General features: G+C 48.9%; 1 protein-coding gene across 1 annotated transcript in view; it reads right to left on the bottom strand.

Moving 5' to 3' along the window:
• LOC147727979 (sodium-dependent organic anion transporter-like) overlaps positions 1-821 on the bottom strand; it is a 205,023-nt gene extending 204,202 nt beyond the window's left edge. Inside the window, exon 1 of the mRNA XM_086963214.1 lies at positions 714-821. Within this exon, the coding sequence (XP_086819340.1) occupies positions 714-792 (79 nt within the window). The 5' untranslated portion in view covers positions 793-821. The remainder of the gene's footprint in view (positions 1-713) is intronic.
• Between the last annotated feature and the right edge of the window lie 21,349 nt (positions 822-22,170).

Raw genomic sequence — 22,170 nt, forward strand, 5'->3', positions numbered from 1 at the left:
ACATGCAACTCAGTACTAAGTTGGGTGATTGCATAGCAGCAGAGATACACAACGTAACAGTCCAAGATGAAGAAACCACAAAATCCCAACAGCATGGTATCAGAGTGCTGCAGCATCAGCTATACAGCAGTGGGGACAAATTTAAAAATGCAGACAACCATCCAAGGATAAATATAAAATAAGCCATTTTGCGGAAATTACATATTACTCATGGAAACATTATATGATATTTCCCTTTACCATTGTTTGTACCTCATTTAATTTGTTGTTAGAGTTCCATTTAAAGTTAGGGCACTATATTAGTAGATCTGGCTGCTCATGGAATCCTAGCCATGTTTCCATGGCTCTGACCCATTTACATCCCTTTTACAAAGAATAGAAAGGGTTTGGCGTTATGTGATATAAACGCTTTTCCAGTTGCACTTGCATCAACTTTTGGCGTACGAAATCCTTTTATATGCAAAAGTTGATTAGTGGTGCTTCTATGCATCAAAAATAACTTCTTAGAATCATGCAAATACATTTGCTAATCATCAATAATCTTGAGACTTAAACATGATTGAACATTTGGTTCCTTCACTGTGTTTAGGTAGTCCAAAGTTTAGGGCCTTATCCATATTGAGTGTCCACTGGAGCAGTTTTAGGTTGGAGGCATTGAAAAGTCATACTTTAATAGACAACACTTAATAGAAAAAAATAAAGGAGAGCAGTACCTATGCTTGCATATGGTATTTTAATGCTGTGTGATATTTCCCAAGATCGAGAGTAGATAAAGAGGCACAGGGGCATCATTCCCAAGGCAAGTATTGTGGAACATGTTGTCATCGTAAGGCTGAAAAGTAAAGAAAGACAACATATAACTTTCAGGTGATGATTACATTTTTTTTACATGGTTCAATATTGTATTTAGTTCTTGAACTTTAAGCTGCCAACCTACTGGCAGTACGAAATCTAAGCCTCACATTATTAGAAATTTAATAAGGTATTTGATCAGATGTTGTCAAATTATTTGAAGGCAGTCATAAGATAAATAAGCATTTTCAATTCAATATGTCTAGCCTTTGCGAGAGTTAGAGCTATTGACGTTGTAAATAGTAATGTCTTTTACCTTCATGTATTTGTTTGGAGCGTTGTGGATGTATGTGGTGTGATGTGGTGTGGTGTGGAGTGGAATGGAATTACGTGGCTTGGATTTGAATTCTTAGTTGTAGTGTGGTATTGTATTGTGTATAGTGTATTTGTGTAGTGAAGTTGGGGAATTTGTGGCATAGTGAATGGATAGAGGTGAGAGAATAGATAGAAAAGGAGATAGAGAGGAATAGGTAGTTTGTATTTAAAGTGATTAATTAACCACAGACAGAGGAGCAGAAAGAGTGTTTTAGAAAGAGAGAAAGAAGTGGGCAGTAAGCCATAGCCACATAAAGAGTGTACACAGAAGACACCTGAGGAGAGGAGGAGGGCATGGGTTGGATGGACTTAAAACCTTGAAAAAGCTTGGGAAAGAGAATGTGCTCAAAGACCTCAACTGAACCACAAAAGAGAGGCAGGCAGAGTACATAAAAGAGCGAGAGAGAGGGGTGAGAGATGGTATGAGAGAGAGGGACAAGTGGGAGGAGCAGCCGGCGAGGAGGCAAGATGTGGACTCGTGCACAGCTCGATGAGGTACCGGCAGGCAGCATGTGTGAGCAGGTTTTAAAGATAAGAGATATGGAGTGTGAGGGAGATATGAGAGGGGCAGTGGGATTGCGAGATAAAAGGGGTAGTGGGATTGTGAGGGAGAGATGAGAAGGGCAGTGGGGGTTTTGTGGACAGATAACTGGGTTGGTGGAAGTGCAACGGAGAGATGGGTTGTTTTGGAATTGTTTTTTGTGGAAATGTGAGGTGTGGAATTGTGTGGTGTGGAGTTGTATAGTGGAAATATGTGGCACTGTGTGCTGTAGAATTATGTGGATAGTAATTAAATTGTATTAAGTGTAACACAATTTTGTAGTGCAGTGGTGCTGAGGTGGTGCTGAGTGATACTGAGGTGGTGGTGCGCTTGTGTGGACGTGGTACTGAGTGATACTAAGGTGGTGTTGAGTGATGCTTTGGTGGTGATTAGCTGGTGTTGTGCCTGTGCTGAGGTGGTGCTGAGTGAAGCTGAGTTGGTGCTGCAATGGTGCTGAGGTGATGCTGCAATGGTGCTGAGGTGGTGTTGCGCTAATGCTGAAGTTGCGCTACATTGGTACTGAGTTGCTGCTGAGGTGGCGCTGCACTGGTGCTGAGGTGGTGCTGCGCTGGTACTGAGATGGGGCTGTGCTGATGCTGTGGTTGGTCTGCGTTGGCGCTGAGTTAGTGGTGCACTGATAAGAGGTAGTGCTGTGCTGAAATGATGCTGATGTGGTGCTGTGGTAGTGTTGTGTGATGCTCAGGAAAACCTGCACTGGTGCTGAGGTGTTGCTGAGTGATGCTGTGGTGGCGCTGAGTGATACTTAGGTGGTGGTGTGCTTGTGCGGGTGTGGTACTGAGTGATACTAAGGTGGTTCTGAGTGATGCTTTGGTGGTGCTTAGCTGGTGCTGTGCCCGTGCTGTGTTGGTGGTGAGTGGAGCTGAATTGGTGCTGCACTGGTGCTGAGGTGATGCTGCAATGGTGCTGAGGTGGTGTTACGCTAATGCTGAAGTTGCGCTACATTGGTACTGAGTTGCTGCTGAGGTGGTGCTGCACTGGTGCTGAGGTGGTTCTGCGCTGGTACTGAGATGGGGCTGTACTGATGCTGTGGTTGGTCTGTGTTGGTGCTGAGTTAGTGGTGCACTGGTAAGAGGTGGTGCTGTGCTGAGATGGTGCTGATGCTGATGTGGTGCTGTGGTAGTGTTGTGTGAAGCTCAGGAAAAGCTGTGCTGGTACTGAGGTGTTGCTGCGTGATGCTGTGGGGGCGCTGAGTGATGCTGTGCTGGTGCGCTGATGCTGAGGTAGTGCTGTTCTGGTTGTGATGTGGTGCTATGCTGGTACGGCAGTGGTCCTTGAGGAGGTGGTGCTTAAGTGCTGAGATGGTGCTGTGTTGGGGATGAGTGACACAGAGGTGGTTACTGTGCTGGTGCTGAGGTGGTGCTAGGGTGGTGTTGCTCAGGTGCTGCTGAGTAATGCATAGGTGGTGCTGCTGAAGTGGTGCTGATTGGCATTGACTCATGCTGAAGTGGTGCTCTGCTGATGATGAGGTGGTGCTGAGTTGGTGTTGAGGAAGTGTTGAAGTGATGCACTGGTGCCGAGGTGCTGCTGAGTGATGCTCAGGTTGTGCTGCAGTGGTGCTGATGTAGTGCTAAGTGACGCTGACTGGTGCTGAGCAGATGCTGAGGTGGTGCTGCGGTGAGTGCTAAGGTGGTGTTGCATTGATGCTCTGGTGCTGAGGTGTTGCTCCGCTGATTCTGCAGTGATGCTCAGGTGGTGCTAAAGTGGTGCTGTGCTGGTGCTGACTGATGCTAAGGTGGTGCTCAGGGGGAGCTGCACTGGTGATAAGTGATGCTCATAAAGAACATGGTTACTATTCTATTATACAAGTGATAATTTGACATCCACTGCACATGTCCACAAAATGTGGCCTTGAAAGTCACACTTATTGCAACACAGGGACTTGGTAAGAATGGCGATGTGCAGAGTTTATATTTAGAGAAACAAACAATTTGGTTGGTGCAAGTCTCAAATGAGGGATGGAGTGAGCAAAGAAACAGAACTGGTATTTTCCTAAAGATTTTAGAGGTGGTTACTTTGACTCTTAAACAGCAGTAGCCCCTTGAATAACTATCCTTAGTGCATGCAACCACTGAAAACATCTTTCACCCTGTCATCACCGCCTTATCACTCGAAAACAAACATATTCCAGTGATGAAAAGTGCCATAAACAATTTTACGATCCAAAAAGCATCATACTGACACATGTATATCGTTTCCAGCTCATGTTCACAAGCACTGTGTGTTAAACATGCATTTATATACAATAACTATGAATGAAAATCATTTATATAGTGGTTGTTTAGAAATTCTGCAGTGAATCCAGCCCTTTTGGACCCTTTTTTGTACACCCATCATCCATATAGTGTAACATAATAGGAAACTTTGAAAACAGCAACAAATAAAAAGTGCAAAATTACAGCAGTGGAATGTACTCTTTAACATGTTTTGTAGACTGCATTCAAAAGAAACATTTAGGCCGGATATTTGTAAGCCCCATATGGTCAGCACTTTATGTAATACCTAAAAATTTTTTACAAAAATGGAACAGCAGTTATGCATTTGCTAAACACGTAGTGTGCGAGGTCCCCAAGACAAAACAGCTGTCTCGATCCCATAGAGGTATTTATAATCAAATTTTGCTCTATCCTTTGGAACCTTCAAACAGATTCTGAAGACGACAGTAATCACTAAATCCAGAGATACACCCTTGAAATCCTTCAAAGCAAAGCAACTCTGCTCACAAATAGCAAGAACCTACCAAAAACAAGCATTTGCAATGCAATAGGTCTTGCAGCATTAAAGTTTGAGTTACTGGCATTGTAAATGACAATGCTTTGCATATTATTTTTTTTAAATTTGCAATTGGTATATAAACATTGTTTGTGAATGGTTAGCTGTTGCTTATGCTACGCTAAGTTGGCAGTAATATAGAGTGCTAGTCTTGCTTGTTATAAGCATGCTGATTTAAAGCACTCTGATACCTGCGGGTAAAGTTTGCGCTATATAAAAGTGAAAACTAATAAATAAATAAACAAGCTGGTACTAAGGGTGAACTAACAAGCCTATTTACAAATCAGAAGCCATCATTTACAAAGGACAATGAAACAGGCCAATAACAAATATGGGCAGAGGCGGGGCTTCAAGTACATACTCCAATACAGCATGCCTCGCAGAGCAGCACATGCGCTGCCCAGGCTGAACCTAAAAAAACTGTAGAAAAAGAATGGTGCTGCAGTACCAGTGACTGACAGTGCCCACACTCAGAACAGCAATGGTACTTGGGACTGTCAGGGTACATGATATCTGGACACTGCCTGCAGCCTCCAGCAGCTGGCCATCCCTGCATCCCTCCGCATGCTGGCCAATCCTGCCTGCCTCCTGGGCCAGTATGTCAAGGCCTGAGAGCCTCAGGTAGCAGATCATTCCTGCCAACCTACACATGCTATATCACATTTCTACGTGCAGTTTGGGCTAAACACGTCACCAATGAGCACGCTACAACTTAATCTACAGACAAATATGGAGAAACACTACGTTAACTAAAGGTGTGCAATCCAACCTCAAATCATGTTGTAACCTACACATGCTGGACATCGCTACCTGCCTCCAGTACCTGGTCATTAATCCCTACCTGCCTCCAGTACCTGGTCATTAATCCGTACCTGCGTCCAGTACCTGGCTATCCATCCCTGCCTGCCTCAAGTACCTGTCGTTCATATTGCCTGCCTTCAGTACCGGTCATCCATTCCTGCCTGCCTTTAGTACTTGTCATCCATTCCTGCCTGCCTCCAGAACCTGTTCATCCATCCCTATCAGCCTCCAGTACCAGGTCACCCATCCCTGCCTGAGTGGCACATGTTTTTCGTTGGATTCGAGGCTGGTGCTGTCCAATGCCCTGGTTGTGGAACAACACAACTTCTAGTTTTGATTCCACCCCATGCCCCTTTTTCCACCATCCTTCGCTTCTCTCTCATTGTCTCAGTCCTTCAAATTCTTTGTCATCCCTGCTTTTTCTCTTTGTCTCCCTTGTTCTACCTTTATCTTCTTTCTTCACTCTCTCCTTATCTGTTTTTTTCGCTCTTGCGCGAGGTCAACGTTTGACATTGAAAACGGAGTGGCACTGGATTCGAGGCTGGTGCTGTCCAATGCCCTGGTTGTGGAACAACACAACTTCTAGTTTTGATTCCACCCCATGCCCCTTTTTCCACCATCCTTCGCTTCTCTCTCATTGTCTCAGTCCTTCAAACTCTTTGTCATCCCTGCTTTCTCTCTTTGTCTCCCTTGTTCTACCTTTGTCTTCTTTCTTCACTCTCTCCTTATCTGTTTTTTTCGCTCTTGCGCGAGGTCAACGTTTGACGTTGAAAACGGAGTGGCACTGCCCACCACCTGGAGCACCCCGCACAAATTAGGCACTCGTGGCCTACAGGTGCCATCCTTGCACCACACAGGTTGTAGTGCCATGAGGCCATAGACAGAGCCATCTGCAGGTGGAGTTAGTGAGATCGGTTACTTAGAGAGTATGTACAATGAGAAGGGAGGATTATGTTCCACAGTAGTTTGTTTGTTTGTCTCTATTGCGTCGTTGCCTTGTTATGTTGCTGTGTTTTTTAGTCGCAGGTACCTAGACTTGTTTTTACACTTTATACAGCAGATGGAAACTTTAAAACATTTGTTTAAAAACAGAATAGCAAGCTTTAATATCAAAGGTAGTTTATAGCATTAATCGTCTGTTATACTTGACTAAAATTATACCTTTGGTCAGTTATCAGTGGCGGGTCTAGTTTCCTATAGATTTAGAAAGGCGGCCACGTTTATTTACACTTATCCATTCTGTCATGCATCAGCACGGTCAGTCTCTCAGGGGAGTAGATAGTCCAAATATTTTTTTGCCCCACCGTACATTCATGGGTGGGATGACTGACTGTTTCCAAAATTGGACAAGAGCCAAGCGTACAGTAGTCAATAAGTGTCTAATGAGTATTGGCATTCTGGTGGACGCCATGTTGTGTGCCTTTGTAGGTGAAGAGCAAGCGGCAGAGGAACCCCTGTCTCTACTGAATGTTCTCACTGCACGGGTGATTGGTGATCAATATAAATTCTCTGTACCCAAAAAGCGTCAGTCGGGAAACATCCTGGAATAAAGACACCGTGGCATCACAGAAATGGATAGGGTCCTGCTGAGGAGAAGTGCGTAGAGTAGCTTCCTATCTCTGAATAAGTGCACCCTCATAAGTACATCTGGAATCAGATTATTTTTCTGTTGGTAAGCTGATAGCATACTGTGCATGCACTCGAGACGAGGCAGGTCTGCTGTTGGGTTCTGTTTCACAGGGCTGACAAATTCTTTGAGGTCTTTGTTGGGGGAATCACCTTGTATACGCTCTAGATATGGATGTCATTTCTCCAACAACAATTTTCAATATGGTTTACATTGTCGACGAGGTACCTCTGACGAAGTTCAGTAGTGGCCAATCTGGGTTCATCCTGCTCATGGGAGGTTATAGTGACTTCGTTCTTGACTTGATCAAAGTGTGACTCCGCTGGATGGAATGATCCAGGTCTGTGATAGCTTTAATAATATTCTGCAGGGCATTTCTTGAACAGGTTCTTTTTCTTAGGTGAGCTCTGCTCAGTGGCACTTTTGACTTTCGCTCGCAGTGTATCTGCGCAGTGTGTTAACGAGTCGTCTGTTTGAAAAGGTCTTCAGGCTTTGCTGAAATCAGAGACGTTCTTGCTAGATGCCTGCGCCCTGGTCACCCAGTTAAAACTCTCAAATCGGCTTACCTTAGATGCTTTCCCTTTCATGACACTGTGCCGCTGTGCGCCCTGCCACCCATGCTTTTAAGATAATTGTATTATCACTTTGTGAGGGATTCCGTCTATTTCCCCGCCACGGTGGGCAGGCGGACTAAAAGCCACACATGAACCTAACGGCGTGCTGCTGAAAAAACATACAAATGCATACACCTATAAAGTTAAAGATTCGGGATTTCATCTTTGTCCTGCTACAAACGAATAAGTACGGGTTGTTTCTTGTTCTCAGTTCTAGCAGGAAGCATTAAAAGCTCCTTCAAAGATGCATTCGCGAGCCATTTAAAGAGTTCTAAGCATCTCTTGTGTACATCCACCGCTCCCTTTTGTGCAATGCTGACTGCGAATTGTAGTATTGTTAGCATTCTAGATGATCCACCACGCATCCACTCATCCGCAGGCCAGGCGTGGCCTGCGGGGAACTAATAAATGGAAGGCGTGTGCTCCGACATGTCACTTCCGACCAGCACTGGGGTTGAGGCTGACTGGTGTTCGCTGCGCGTGTTCACCCCTGCGCTAGCGACCAGCATAAGGCCTGGCCCCACACCCTACATCATAACACTGGCGACGAGTGGAGGGGGCCCAACCCTCGCCCGTGCACCTGCACCCAACAGGGCGGTCCGCTCCTCTTCCCCGGCGCCGACCGCGTATGCCCTGGCTCCTACCAGTGAGCCTGCTGCTGCTGGAGCACTCCTCCCTGCCACTGCCCTGCCTGCTGGAGGCAGCCTCCCTCCCCTGGCTGCCCTCCGGCGAGGGTGCCAGCCGCCTGCTGGTTCCTGGGGTGCCCCGGTGTGGTGCTCTGCGACGCATTGCCGGACCTCACGCATCTCGCGTTGTCCGCGGCACCGGCGCCCTGCCAAGTCTCACGCATTTCGCGTGGGAAGCGAGAAAACGCCATTCAACATCTCATGCATCTCGCGTGCGCCGCGTTATGGTCTGCTGTGACCTGGGGTAGTGTGCCGACGCCTGGAGGGACAACCGCCAACTCCCTGGTGACCTGGAAGCACGTCTGGAGCAGTTTTGAACATCCCGCGCCTGGCCAGACACGACGCACGTGGCACAGGAGGACGTCGCTGCGCGAGGAGAGCGGATGGTGCGGATCCCTGCACAGGTACAGGTGCTGACGCGAATTCCTGCGAGGGCTAACTAGACCAGAAGGTATCATCGCCATAATTGGGAGTCGCCGCCATGGGGGATGGAGATGCTGCAGCGCCTATTATTAATATCCCTTTTCAACACGCCGCAGCCGGGGTTCTGCCGCCATTCAGCGAGGCAGTTGACCCAGCCACGGCCGCCCCTCGCTGGAAAATCTGGCTGGAAAGACTAGAGCACTACTTTGTGGTTACACGTGAGACGTATGACGCAGTAAAAAGGTCTTTACTACTCCACTACGCAGGGGATGAGATTTTCAGACTTTTTAAACACCTCCCTAACACGGGTGCGGCCGCCAGCTATGCTGCCGCGGTTGCCGCTCTCAACGGACATTTTGATCCCCAATTGAACGTGGACTTCGAGGTATTCAAGTTGGGACAGGCGCGTCAACGAGACAGAGAGACTATGGATCAATTCCACACGCGCGTCAGGGAGCTGGCCAGTTCCACTGACGAAGATCAGCCCAGAGCCATAAGGAGGCAGTTGATCCAGGGTTGCCGGGACAAGACACTGAGAGGCCACATTCTCCGTAAGCCCGGAATTTCCTTGGAAGACATCCTTATCTTGGCCAGGTCTCACGAGCTCTCGGACGTCAGAGCAACGGCCATGGAACAGGCCTTACATAAAACCCCGATCAAGGCGGGAAACATCAAGGTAGAACGCGCGGATGCTGTGCGGCCTCGGACACGTGGCCAGGCACAAAAAGGGTATCGAAGGAAGTCACCTCAGGCCCGCTGCGGATACTGCGGACATGAGCCACACGCGGCCAAGGACTGCCCGGCTCAGGGACAGACCTGTGGGAACTGTGGGATCCCAAATCACTTCGCGTCAGTCTGCCGCAGGAGGAACCAGACTAGAAACCCTAAGAAATCATGGACGCCCACTAAAGCAGTCCGCCAACTATCACTAGCCGATCCGGCCCCGGAGAGACCAGAGAAGCACCTGCCCACAGTATATGATGATTTGGACTCGGAAGATGAAGAGGCGTTCGTCGTCTCTTTCGCCCGGGAACTCAAGCAGCGGAGACGACCACAGCCAACATGCGTGGTACAAATGGGACAAAGTGGCGTAAAGGCGATCATTGATACGGGGGCCACCGTAAACGTGATGTGACTCCAACAATTCAACAAGCTGCATCCTCGCCCCGAGGTCCTACCATCTAAAACGAGAATCTTCGCCTATGGTGCGGATACACCCCTACCTCTCAAGGGGAAGATCGTGATACCCGTCCGAGCAGATGAGGAGGAAGTAACTGCAACAATCCACATCATCAACCGGGAAGCTGACACCCTACTGAGTAGCCATACGGCCGAGGATCTGAAATTGATAGCCTTCGCCAACCGGATCCGAGCTCACCAAGTGGAAGAACTGCTGGAGCGGTTCCCTGAATTGTTCAAGGGACTATGGTGCATCAAATGTGACCCCATTAAACTTCATATTGACAAATCGATCTCCCCCACAGCCTTGCGCCACCGCCGGATACCCTTCCACCTCCGACCCCTGGTGGAGAAAGAACTTGAGAAACTAGAGAATCTGGGGGTCATTGAAAAAGTGACGGGACCTACCCCATGGGTCTCCCCCATGGTCATTGTCGAAAAGCCTAAACAGCCGGGCAAAATCCGGTTGTGCATCGATATGCGATTACCGAACACAGCCATCAAGAGGGAGAGACACCTGACGCCCACAATGGACGACATAGTGGCCGACGTGAATGGATCAAAATGGTTCTCCAAAATTGATCTTAATGCTGGATACCATCAATTACCTCTTGCGGAGGAGAGCCGGTTCATCACTACATTCAGCACCCATCTTGGCCTCAGGCGCTACAAACGCCTCAATTTCGGTATATCGTCAGCAGCCGAGGTGTTCCAAAACACTATTAGAGAACTCCTATCTGGGCTGCCAGGAGTCATCAACATCAGCGATGACATCCTAATACATTCATCCACTGCATCTGACCATTACAAACATCTGCGGAACGTCCTGAAGAGACTAAGTGCATATGGAGCAACACTCCACAAAGACAAATGTCAATTCTTTCATTCTTCTATCGAATTCTTTGGTTACATATTTAATCAGGAAGGAATTCAGGTAGATCCGAGAAAATCCAAGGCCATCAAAGACACTCCAGCGCCCAAGTCACCAACGGAGGTGAGAAGTTTCCTTGGGATGGCCACGTACTGTGGCCGATTCATACCGGGTCTAGCCACGAAAAGCGAACCCATACGAGCCCTCACCAAGACGGACGCCGTGTGGCAGTGGGGCAAGAAGGAAAATGAAGCATTCCAGAGCATCAAGGATGCCCTCCTGGGAGGCGCCACACTGTCCTACTTTGATCCTGGGAAACGCACCGAGGCCATTGTCGACGCCAGCCCGGTAGGCCTGGGGGCAGTCCTGACCCAGGAGCATGAGCCCGGACAATGGACAGCACTAGCATTCGCTAGCAAGGCTTTGACCCCCACCGAGACCAGGTATGCCCAAATCGAGTGGGAAGCCCTGGCGATTAAGTGGGCCTGTAGCCATTTTCACCTCTACCTACAGGGTCACCCATTCGTTATGGTCACAGATCACCAACCCATAGTACACCTCTTCAAAGGCACAGCCCCGCATCCACCACCACGCATTGAAAGATGGGTGATCCAGCTGCAATCGTATGGAATGGAGGTAGTGTATCGGCCAGGAGCCAAGAACCCGGCAGACTATCTATCACGCCATCCACTACCTCAGGAGCCGACCTCCACCGATGACGACTGCGAAAAGTACGCCCGATGGGTAGCACTCACATCCTGCCCCCTGTGCATGACCATCAGTGAAATCAAAGAAGCGGCCGCTGATGACAACCCGTACATGAGATCTCTACAAGCCATTCAGGAGGGAACCTGGGCCAATTACCTACACCCCCCCAACACCTGGACGGCAGCGGACAAGGAGGCCCTCACCAAGTTCTGGCATGTCCGTCACAAACTCAGTGCCACCGACGATGGTGTGCTGCTAAGAGGAACACGACTGGTGATACCACAACGCCTTAGGCATCGAGCTACGCAGCTCGCCCACGGCGGCCACCAAGGCACCACGAAGATGAAGGCCCGCATGCGGGAGAAGGTGTGGTTTCCCGAGCTGGAAACTATGGTTGAAGACTATGTGAAGAACTGCCTGTCCTGTCAACTGACGGGTGATCCAGAGAGGCCGGCCCGATCATCACGGAGGAGGCCTGCACAACACCGTGGACCAAAATAAGTGTAGACTTTGGGAGTTTTCCGGGAGAAGGACACACACTGGTGGCTATTGATTCATACTCGAAATACCCGTTCGTTGAAAGAATCGACTCCACTGCATTCACACACGTGGGGCCCGCACTAGAAAAACTATTCTCCATGTTTGGCTACCCGGAAGAACTAAAAAGCGACAATGGACCACCATTCCAGGGAGCAGAATTCACGACCTTCCTGAAGGCCAGAGGCATCACACACCGGCGCATAACACCACAATGGCCGCAAGCAAATGGGGAGGCCGAAAGATTTATGCGAACTCTAAATAAGACATTTCGGATAGTGATGGTAGAGCAGGCAGATCCTGAACAGAGACTGCATGACTTCCTACGGGAATATAGAGGGACCCCTCACTGCACCACCCAGAGAAGCCCGTGGGCCCTCATGTTCCAAGGACAACGCAGAGATCTCCTCCCCACTGCCCCGGGGATGGTACCTACCCTGAATGACATAGATGAGACCCAGGAACGGAGGCGACAGAACAATCAGCGAGTAAGTCAGCGTCGGAGAGCGACATCACGACGACTGTGCAGAGGAGACCAAGTGGTCATACGGAACAGACGTCCTGGAGGGAAGTTTCAGACGCCCTACCAACCGGGACCATGGATTGTGACAGCCACGAATGGAACTATGGTGACCGCACGAAAGGAAGGAGAAGAAGTGTCGAGGAACACCTCGTGGTTCAAAGCGGTATCCCCTGGGCTAACCCACAACTCGGAAGCGTTGGACAACACTGGGGCATCGCCCAGGGCCCTGACGCAAGAGGATGAAAACAACTCGCCAGCAGGGACACAAGAAGTAACGCCGGAGCCAGAGAGTGGATCCCCAACAACGCAAATCCCCACCCGGAGCACCCCACACCACCGAGAACCTGGCCGAAGTCAACCCTCGCGATACAACCTACGGCCCAATCCACCCCCGAGTCAGAAGCTAAAGGACTATGCCTGTCAGCTGAGGCCCTGAAGTCGTCATCAAGGGACACGCAAGTACAGCGCTTCGTATTATGACTATGATAGACTGATCACCCAATTCTGGAACGTTTGCGAGAACAAAATAAAAGTTTGTAAAGTTGGATAGGGATGTAGTATTGTTAGCATTCTAGATGATGCACGCACGCATTCACTCATCCGCAGGCCAGGCGTGGCCTGCGGGGAACTAATAAATGGAAGGCGTGTGCTCGGACACGTCACTTCCGACCAGCACTGGGGGTGAGGCTGACTGGTGTTTGCTGCGCGTGTCCACCCCTGCGCTAGCGACCAGCATAAGGCCTGGCCCCACACCCTACATCATAACACGAATCACAGTCTTGCAAAGTACCCCTATGAAAGCGAAGGGAACCCAAGAAGAGAGTAATGTTCCAAACACCGTTCTGGTCATACATGGAGAGGAGGCAGCCTGGTGCCCACCTACCTCTCTGCAGGAGCCGCTTCCAGAGGAGCCGCCGCAGTACCGGCTGGAAGACCTGGACACGCTGGTCACAGTGGTGCGAGTCTGGTAAGGGGGGGGAGTGGAGGGGGCGGGTGAGTTTGCCTGTATGTGTGTGTCTGTGTGCATGTGTGTGTGTGTGTGTGCGTGCCTGCCTGCCCGCGTGTGTGTGTGCCTGCGTGTGTGCCTGTTCACCAACACGAAAGCGTGCGCGTCCACGCACCCAAATCCAGCCAAATTGGCAACAGAGGCGCGTAACACCCTTCTGTCCGTTTTCCTACGAGATGGCTGACTAAAGTTGTCGAACTGGAGCATCCTATCGGATGCAACTCCAGCTCGACCTAAAAACGGCATGGCAAAGTTGCCTCAATCTTGCACTTTCATAGGAGCCTAAAGAGCTGTTTTTAAAACTACGTTTTGAACTTTTTGATACCAGAGAGGGAAGATTGAAATGTAAGAGCGTAAAAACTCTGTCACTTTTGTTCCTAGCGCAGAAAGGCATTTTATTATCTGCGTTCGCCTGCCGTTTATTACTAAAAGAAAACGTTGTTTGTCAGAAGAAAAATAAAAAGGCTGCATGCCGATTTGCAAGGGTACTCTTAACAGGTTCTGCTAACCTGTTGTAGGCAAACAGAGACTGCACTTTCGTGGTCTGCTCCGCATTCCTGCGTGGTCAGGGAAGAGAGGGGTTTAGAATGGAAGGGAGCTGAGGTGACCTAAGAGCTCAGGTATGGGTAAGGCGGGGGATGCAGATGGGGAAAAGGATGTGGGGAGGAGATGGCTGGTACAGAAGGGAGAGAAGGCAAAAGGACAAATGGAGGGATGTACACATGTACGCAAACCTAGGACACTAGGCTACCATCGTAGACGCTGCGTAGCAAACACCAGCTAGCACTGTGTCTCGCGAAAAGGACTTACAATGGGAAGCAAAGAAGTTGTTTTCCCAAACATATTGTCAATCTTTTTACAGAACTTTTAATGCATCATGCAAACTCATGGGGCTGGTGGCAGCTGGAACCAGAGTATGTTAAACTACCCTAACTCCACCCACGAGATGGCATACAATTAAGAGTCCCAGTGTGACTCACTGCAGCGTGTCGTCATTGCCCTCCTGGAGGTACACTTTACTTTGACCCCTTGTTAGCCTCCTTTATGAAGCTGGCAGCATGCAGGTTCTGGAATGGCATGAAAACAGAGCCCTCTCTCGCTCGCAACACATGAGAATTGGTGCTGTAGAGCATATTAGACCAGTGCACCCCCTCCCCGTGAGAGGAACTCCAAAACAGAGAAGGATTTGATTGTGTTTGGTTTTAATCTAGTAATAGGTGTTGCTTTTCTTTTTATGAGTCTAGGGCCTGAGTCGATAGAATAAACTACAGCATGGGAAGAGAGTGCCTCATTCCTCTGAATGGGGACACTTGTGCAAATGTCCATCTTCAATTAGCACCTAAACTTGCTGCTCATCATTCCGGGCTAGGGCTTTGATTGGTCAGAGTCTCATGCATTGCCCCCAGACAATCATCAATGTCTGCGAAATATGTACATGAAATGAAGCTGAAAATGGACATGAAGGAAACCTGTGTGAATGAGTCTGCATAGACCACCTGGGAGTCGGCTGCAGGCTGCCTTGTGAGCTGGGTCTGTGTGGGTGAGGGAAAGAGGGGCTGGAGAAAGAAACACAATAATACAAATCCTTTCAGAGCCATTTATCGGTATTAAAACAACAGCTTTAGCTATAGATAAGTTGATGCTTCTGAAGAAGCGCGCGCAACACTGTGTATCCTTTTCTAAGATGAGCAGAACCAAATACACATGCAGAAAGCAGAACCGCCTCTGTAAGCTTCACATTTCAAAAATAAACGTACTCCTACATGAAAAAGTATTGCTGAGCATCAACAGAAAAATATAAACTGCCCCATTAACTCCACAGCTTACCAGCAAACTATAAACAAGCCAGCCTGGGAGCTGCCTTTGGAGAGAAAACAAAAGAATGTCAGCCACATCGCAGGAAGTGGGAGGGTCGAATGCTGCAATAAAATAGAAGCAGCCACAGGCCTGTGCACCCACAGTGTAGCACAAGGTGGAAAAAATAATAAAATAGTCCTCCCACGAACAGATGAGCACAACAACGCGTAATGATAATGTACTTTGTCTCTGCTCCTTGAAGGAAAAAGGATGGACAAAGAGGCAGGACTGGCCACTAGCTGGGAAGGATTTTTAAAGGACATTGAAACCTACAAATGAGAAGTATAGCGAGCCTATGCACACGCTCCTGTGAGTAACAACTTACAGTAAGCATTCAGTAAACTCAGAAAAACATTCAATATACAGATATATAACAGACTGAGAGTAATTCATGTAGCTGTTGTACTCCTGTTCCTTTAATCTGAAAATTTCCCAGCCAACACGTGTTTCGTCATTAGCGGTGTACCCTTCAACTTCTTCAGGGCTGAAAAAGTGTATAACGCAACATGATATGTCACGGATTCTTGACACATTATTATGCATATGATGTGACATATTGTGCATATACCAAACACCCTATATGGAAACCCTCATTCAGTTGAGTGCTCATCTATTAACAATTTCATCTAGAGTCACTACGGCGGGAACAATTCACGTCTGAAGTACATATCATCCAGTAGCGATTGTGCCTCTTCATTTGAGGGGGTCTCCCTGCAAGGCACGTGTGGGCCCCCCTCCAGGCTCAATCAGGAGCTCTGCGGCCAGAGTGCTGATCTGAGGGGGCCCCCTGGAGCTTGGGGTCCCCCCGCACCGCGGGGGCTGCGGGGGCCTGTGTTATGCCCCTGCTGAGGACCATCAACCATTTGGCTTAAAAGCTGCCCACGTCCACTACTGAAAACCTCACAGAGCAGGTACTTCATCAATCTTTTGCATATTAAGCTTGGGGGCTCACCAGTAATTTTACACGAGGGTCAAAGAGCATCCATGATTGCATCATTTTCATAATTAGTCCTGCCCTGTGTCATTAGGCGCCGCAACCCTCAGTACATCCATAGTTTTGGTTTCTTGAAGGAAGTAACTCTAAAATTTGACAAGCAATTCAAAAGATTTTTGAGCTACCAATGCCTTGTGTGGCTGTGTTTTGTTCTATGGCCAGGGGTGGCAACAGTACCAAAAGCCCAGGTACCCCAGATGCACCCATTCGAAACTTGAAGGCAAACATTGGAGAATGAGCTACATGTATTATTAAGGTCAATATCAAATAAGAAATCTGTGTTTTGTATTGGCCTTGGGTCACAATGTTTGCCATAAGTAGACACCAGCGAAAACATTTCTGAATATATGCCATGAAACAGATAACTAAAATCATTACCAACAGATCTCGAAGATACTTTATTTTCTCTAGTTTTGAACTTTTGATTTACCACACAGAACTGTCATTTTACCTAGAATTCGGGTACTTCACACTCTCCTTACCTCTTGTCACCACAGAGACTTGGAGCCATCCATCCTCAGAGAGTGCAAAAACGCAACTGATAATTAGCCTAGTGTTACTATTAGCTAATAAACTCTGGGTTTGAAGGAGTATGGCCTTTACCTACTCAATAGCTTTACTTTAGGACCTGGACACATGCCAAGCAGTGAACCACAGTGCCCCCCTAACCTCTTTCTAAAGAACCTTGCTAGTTCCTTCACCAGAGCCGTCCACAACATGCTGAATCAAGCCCCCCATAATATGACTGGCACGCGCCTCCAGCTATCACTCAAACTTCTTGCACATGGCGTGCACACAGATCACTCCAACCAACACCCTAGCTCTCCATGCACTTTAAGGGTCACGCTAGCTGGAGCAATATGCTGCATAAGACAGAGACAGGAGGGTGGTAGCTGGACTTCACCCCAAAAAATCGGCTATGGTCCCATAAGTGCTCCCCAATGTTCAGCAGCCCACAGAGAGGACATGGAAAGCACTGTTTCCAAATGCACTTTTTAGATTGGCTGCCATCATTTCTCGTGGTGTCACTTGTGCGCAAGACCACCATGTAAACCACGGTATAGCTGGATATGGACATATGGATAAATCAGTATCCAAAATCCGGGACAGTAGGCCAGTAATCCCTACAACTTCACGGATCTAAGAACAAGCCTGACCCCAAAGTCGTATTTTTAAGGGGGCCAGTACTACCAGACATTTATATGGGAACCTCAGCACTTCTCACCAGGGCTGCTGTACTCTCAATGGTTATGGATCGGTACTATGACTTTTCAGAAGGAACAAGATACCTTAAAAGAGGAATCCGGTACTTTGTTCATTCCTTTTCAACTATTAACTCCAACTGGAGGACAAGTTTTGAAAGTGAGACTTCACTTTTATTTGCTTTCCTCTGTTCCATGCTTAAGATCTATAAATAGCACTGAGGTTCTCAGGATTAACGTTCTGTTTATTCAGCATTTTTGCAAAAAGAGCAATTAAAATATTGTAATACATTCTTGCCTGCCATGGCTTAGCATGTGGCATGTTAGTGCATGTTTCACGGCTTAGTTCGCTGATGACAAGGCAGGGCCCGCTGCAGCGCACAATCAGCGTTTTCTTGTGTTAAGCAGCAACAGCAGGTCAGGAAGAATTAAGCTAAAGTTCCTATGCTTTACTGATTTCAGATGAACTTTAGCTCTTTGCGCCCAGGGCTCGAGCCTTTGGCCTGCAGGGTTCATCCGCCGTGACGCGCGCAGGAATCAAAGCTTTTATTGGACAGACGGGAAAGGCACCGACAAGGCGATACCACGGGTCTAACTCTGTGGAATGCATAATTTGGGATTTTGGTACTTAATGTAGCCGAGCTCGCAGAAACAACTACACCTGGGAAGCCTGACCCCTAGAAATTTACAAAACCGTTGAACCCAATCACGTGAGGGGGACGGAGGGTTGCCGATCTTTTTTTTTTGCCAACCATTTTCACACCCTCATGGACGCTGCTTCAGAATATTCTGCTCAATGGGTTTTGTATGTTTATTCGGCTGCGATCTGTATGTTTATTCTGAAGTATGCTAGAAGGAAAAGGATGGAATGCTTGAATTAACCTCAGCGTCTGGTAATTACTCGGGCCGTATCCCAGCCCATCGCTACTGTGCACATTATGGCACCGCACCAGGCTGGACCGTTCCTATTGAAGCAGGGCTAAGCCTGATGCCATGGGGTGCAAAATGACCATAGACTCGGATGCGGGCCGAGTAATTACAGGTGGCTAAGATTCATGCAAACATTCCTCCATCATTTTTTTGCATACTTTCACGTATTTATTCCGCTGCGTCACTGCGATAACGAAGGGCCCTTTAGAACACAATTAAAGACTTGGCCTTTTAATGGCTTCTGCTGGGGTCTGAGCCTGTTATATATGTAGGTAGTGTAAGGGAATTAAATAGAGGACCAAATGGGGTATATACTGTTAAGCACACTGCTTTTATGAAGTTATACAAATATTGTTCTTATATAGGCCTATTTGGCCTCCATTTGGTCTCTGGTTTTAATATGTATTTTTTGAGCTATGTACATACATGAATTTTAGATAAATTAATTTAATATTGGACATTTTCAAGATACCTGTTATAAACATATATGCTTGATTTTAGAAATGTCTGTGCTTTCTTGCACTGAAAATGATGCGGAATAATGTTTAATGACTCACTGACTGGCTTCTCCTGGTGTCTCTCTCTTGTAAATTGTTCATTAGCGCGAGGAAGTCCAGGTTGGATAGCCATGCACTGTATAAATCCTAAACATAAAATATAAACATTAACATAATTTCTGGCTGCCTACTTGGTCAAATTCTTTAAATGTTGAAATTATTGTTAAAAAAGCTATTAGAAGGAACTGTTACGGGATGATTTGGATGGCAAAGGTTAACTATTCATCTCTTGAAATACTATACGGAGGCTGGAGATGGTTTAAGAGGGTCAAGAGTAAGGTTATGCTGCAGGACACCAGTGGTAAAAGACAGCGGCGGTTCGTCCTTTCCTCTATTCAAAAAGCGTTTTTTCTTTTGGCAATATCTTTGGTGCTGTTTAACGAATCTTTGTGCAATTCTCAAAACTAATGGTCCACTCACTTCATCTACTGTGTTGAAAGTTTTGGGTTGATTCATCAAGCGGGGGCTAAAAAAAGGGTGGGGGTTTAAAAAAAACACATGGTTTCTCTATGTTAATTTCCATAGGAAAGTTTAGACTCGGCTACAGCCCGAACTGCTGAATGGAATTACACCAAATTTGGCAAAAAGCTAGCCCTTGGTTCAGAAAGCACTCTTTTTGTTAAACGGTGTAAATCCGTTTAGTAGTTCCTGAGCAATTTAAACATTTCTCAGATATGCAAATATGGCAGCGGAAGATCCGCAAACTCTCCTGATCTCGAGCCTGCAATCTGATTGGCTGCCAATAGTTCCAATCAGGAAGTGTTGGTAGCCATCTTATGACCCGGTTGAACTGAGACATCGGAAAAAGTAAAAAAAAAATCCAAATAAAGAAAAGGGGGCAGGGTAGACACACTCTGACCCCCCTAGGCCTGCTCAGGGGGTCCCACAGAGACCTGAGGGCATAAAAAAGCATTTATTTTTTAAAATTTTCGGTGGGATTTGTGCTGGGTGTCGATTTAAAAAAAAAAAAAAGAAGTGTAGACTCCAGCGCTTCGTTTTCTTTAAGGCCCCGGGTGGGCTAGGTCCCTGTGGCAATTATCTAAATAGATGCAGGGGCTCGAGTGGGCCCTGGTAAAGATCAGCCTCGGGAGAGGGGTCACGCAAACCTCTTCCTGTTTTTTTTTATAAGGGTCAGGCCCTGGTGATGGGGTCAAGGGAATGGGTGTCACACAGCCTTACTGGAGATACCAGGCAGGCTAGTTGGCCCCCAAGGACTCCCAGCAGCAATAGAGACTTCATCCACCAACAAAAAGCATGCCTGGGGGGCGTGGCCAAGATCTCGGGGTGAGCGGACGCTCCTTCCCGCAGCTCCTCCGACCCGACTAGGCCCGAGCCCTTTTTCGTCAGCTTCTCTCCCCCCGCTGAAGCTCAGCGCCTGAGGGACGGGCGGCGGAGATCCTGGGGCACACATTGATGCTACTTTGGCCCTGATCGCTCCGGCAGAAGCACGCTAAGAGACCGATAGCCGGACGTTGGAGCGACTTGGAGGCAGAGCGGAGCGGGGTGCTGTCCGGGAGCCTCGGCTGGGGCCTGGTGCTGATGTCTAGCGCTCTGGAGTGGAGTTCGCCCCGGTACTCGACCGGGATCGTCAGAGGGACAACTGCCGTGCGACATCGCTGAGCGTGGGCCCTGCTGTGTGATCGTGGTGGTGCTTGGACTTGCGGTGGTGGCCTCTCACGCTGTGCGGGCCTCGGCCCCGTCGCCAGTTGGCGACGGCGCTTAGGATTGGAGCCAGGTCTACTGTTTCTCCTCTCTGGCTGGACGGCCCTGGATGGACCTTTCCTCTGTATACCTGACTCTTAGAGTGGCCCTGGTGGCATCGCCGGGCCTGGACGATCTGCCCGGCCCCGCCCAACCGCCATCTTGTCTTCACGGCGACGGTGGCGCAGCCCTCCTCCAGTGTCGCCTGGAGTCGTCTCCTGCACCTCTACCCTTGTACAGCTCCTCTTTCCTGCGGGACGCGTCAGCCTGGGTTCCCCCAGCGGGGGCCTATGTTGGAACTTTGTCTAGGCCCCGAACCGCCCTCTGCGACTGGACTGGCCCGCCATTTTGTCATCTGTGGCGCAGGGCCCCTGGTGTCCCTACCTTAGCGGGCGTTCCCCCTGGAGGTGCTCTGCCGAACATTAGAGACTCATCGAGGGCCGAGCCTACTGCTAGTGGCCAGAGCCAGTGTTCCTGCCTCAGTTGAGTGCGGCAGCTTACGGGGCACGAATGTCCGGAAACCGAGGATCGAGAAAAGGGGACCGCACCCTGCCGGACATGCTTAGCAGGGCCCAGCAACAGCGAGACAGGGCGCAACCATCCCCGAGCTCTTCCCGGGCTGCTGCGGATCCGACCGGGGGTGAGCCCCCTGTCACGAGGTCCTTTATGGAGGAACTGTTCAGCTCGCTTAAGGCTGACTTCCAGACGCTGAAGCAGGAGGTGGCCTGTGAAGTACGCGAGGTCCGCAGGGAGGTGGAGGGCCTCGGCGAACGGATGGAGACGGTGGAGGCGGCGGCCCAACGCCGGGACGACGAGATTGTCCATTTGCAACAGGACGTTCTCCGTCTCAGGGAGCAACATGTTGAACTCCAAGCCCATAACGAGGACCTGGAGAACAGGTCGAGGAGGAATAACATACGAGTACGGGGTGTGCCGTCCGCAGATGAGGGGACAGACCTAGTGGGCTACCTGCAGGACTTGTTCCGGGAGATTCTGGGAGAGCCCGCGGACTTCCCGATCCGCATCGACAGGGCCCACAGAGTTGGCCGACAGCGACAGTCGGCGGCACCTCCGCCGGACATCTTGGCCTACCTCCCTGACTTCCCGGTGAAGGAGCGCATCATGTCCGAGGCCCGCAGAAAAAAGCCATTGACATTCTGAGAATGACCTGTGGCGCTATATCAGGACCTGTCTGCCATCACACTACAGAAGCTTAGGTCCTTCAAGATTGCAACCGATTTTCTGCGAGAGCACAAGATACCGTACTCCTGGGGACATCCCTTTCGTTTGATATTCCGTTGGAACGGGGTACTGCACCAGCTACGCTCCTTGCAGGATATCTGCGGTGTCTTGGGTCTCACGGCTACAGAGGAGGATGGAGCAACGCCGACCTGGAGGCGCTCGGATAGGGAAGGACGACGGCGGTCGGCGAGGAGGAGATCGGCGGCGAGCGCTG

This window comes from Lissotriton vulgaris, chromosome 3_1 (assembly GCF_964263255.1).
Source record: "Lissotriton vulgaris chromosome 3_1, aLisVul1.2, whole genome shotgun sequence".
Classification (NCBI taxonomy): domain Eukaryota; kingdom Metazoa; phylum Chordata; class Amphibia; order Caudata; family Salamandridae; genus Lissotriton; species Lissotriton vulgaris.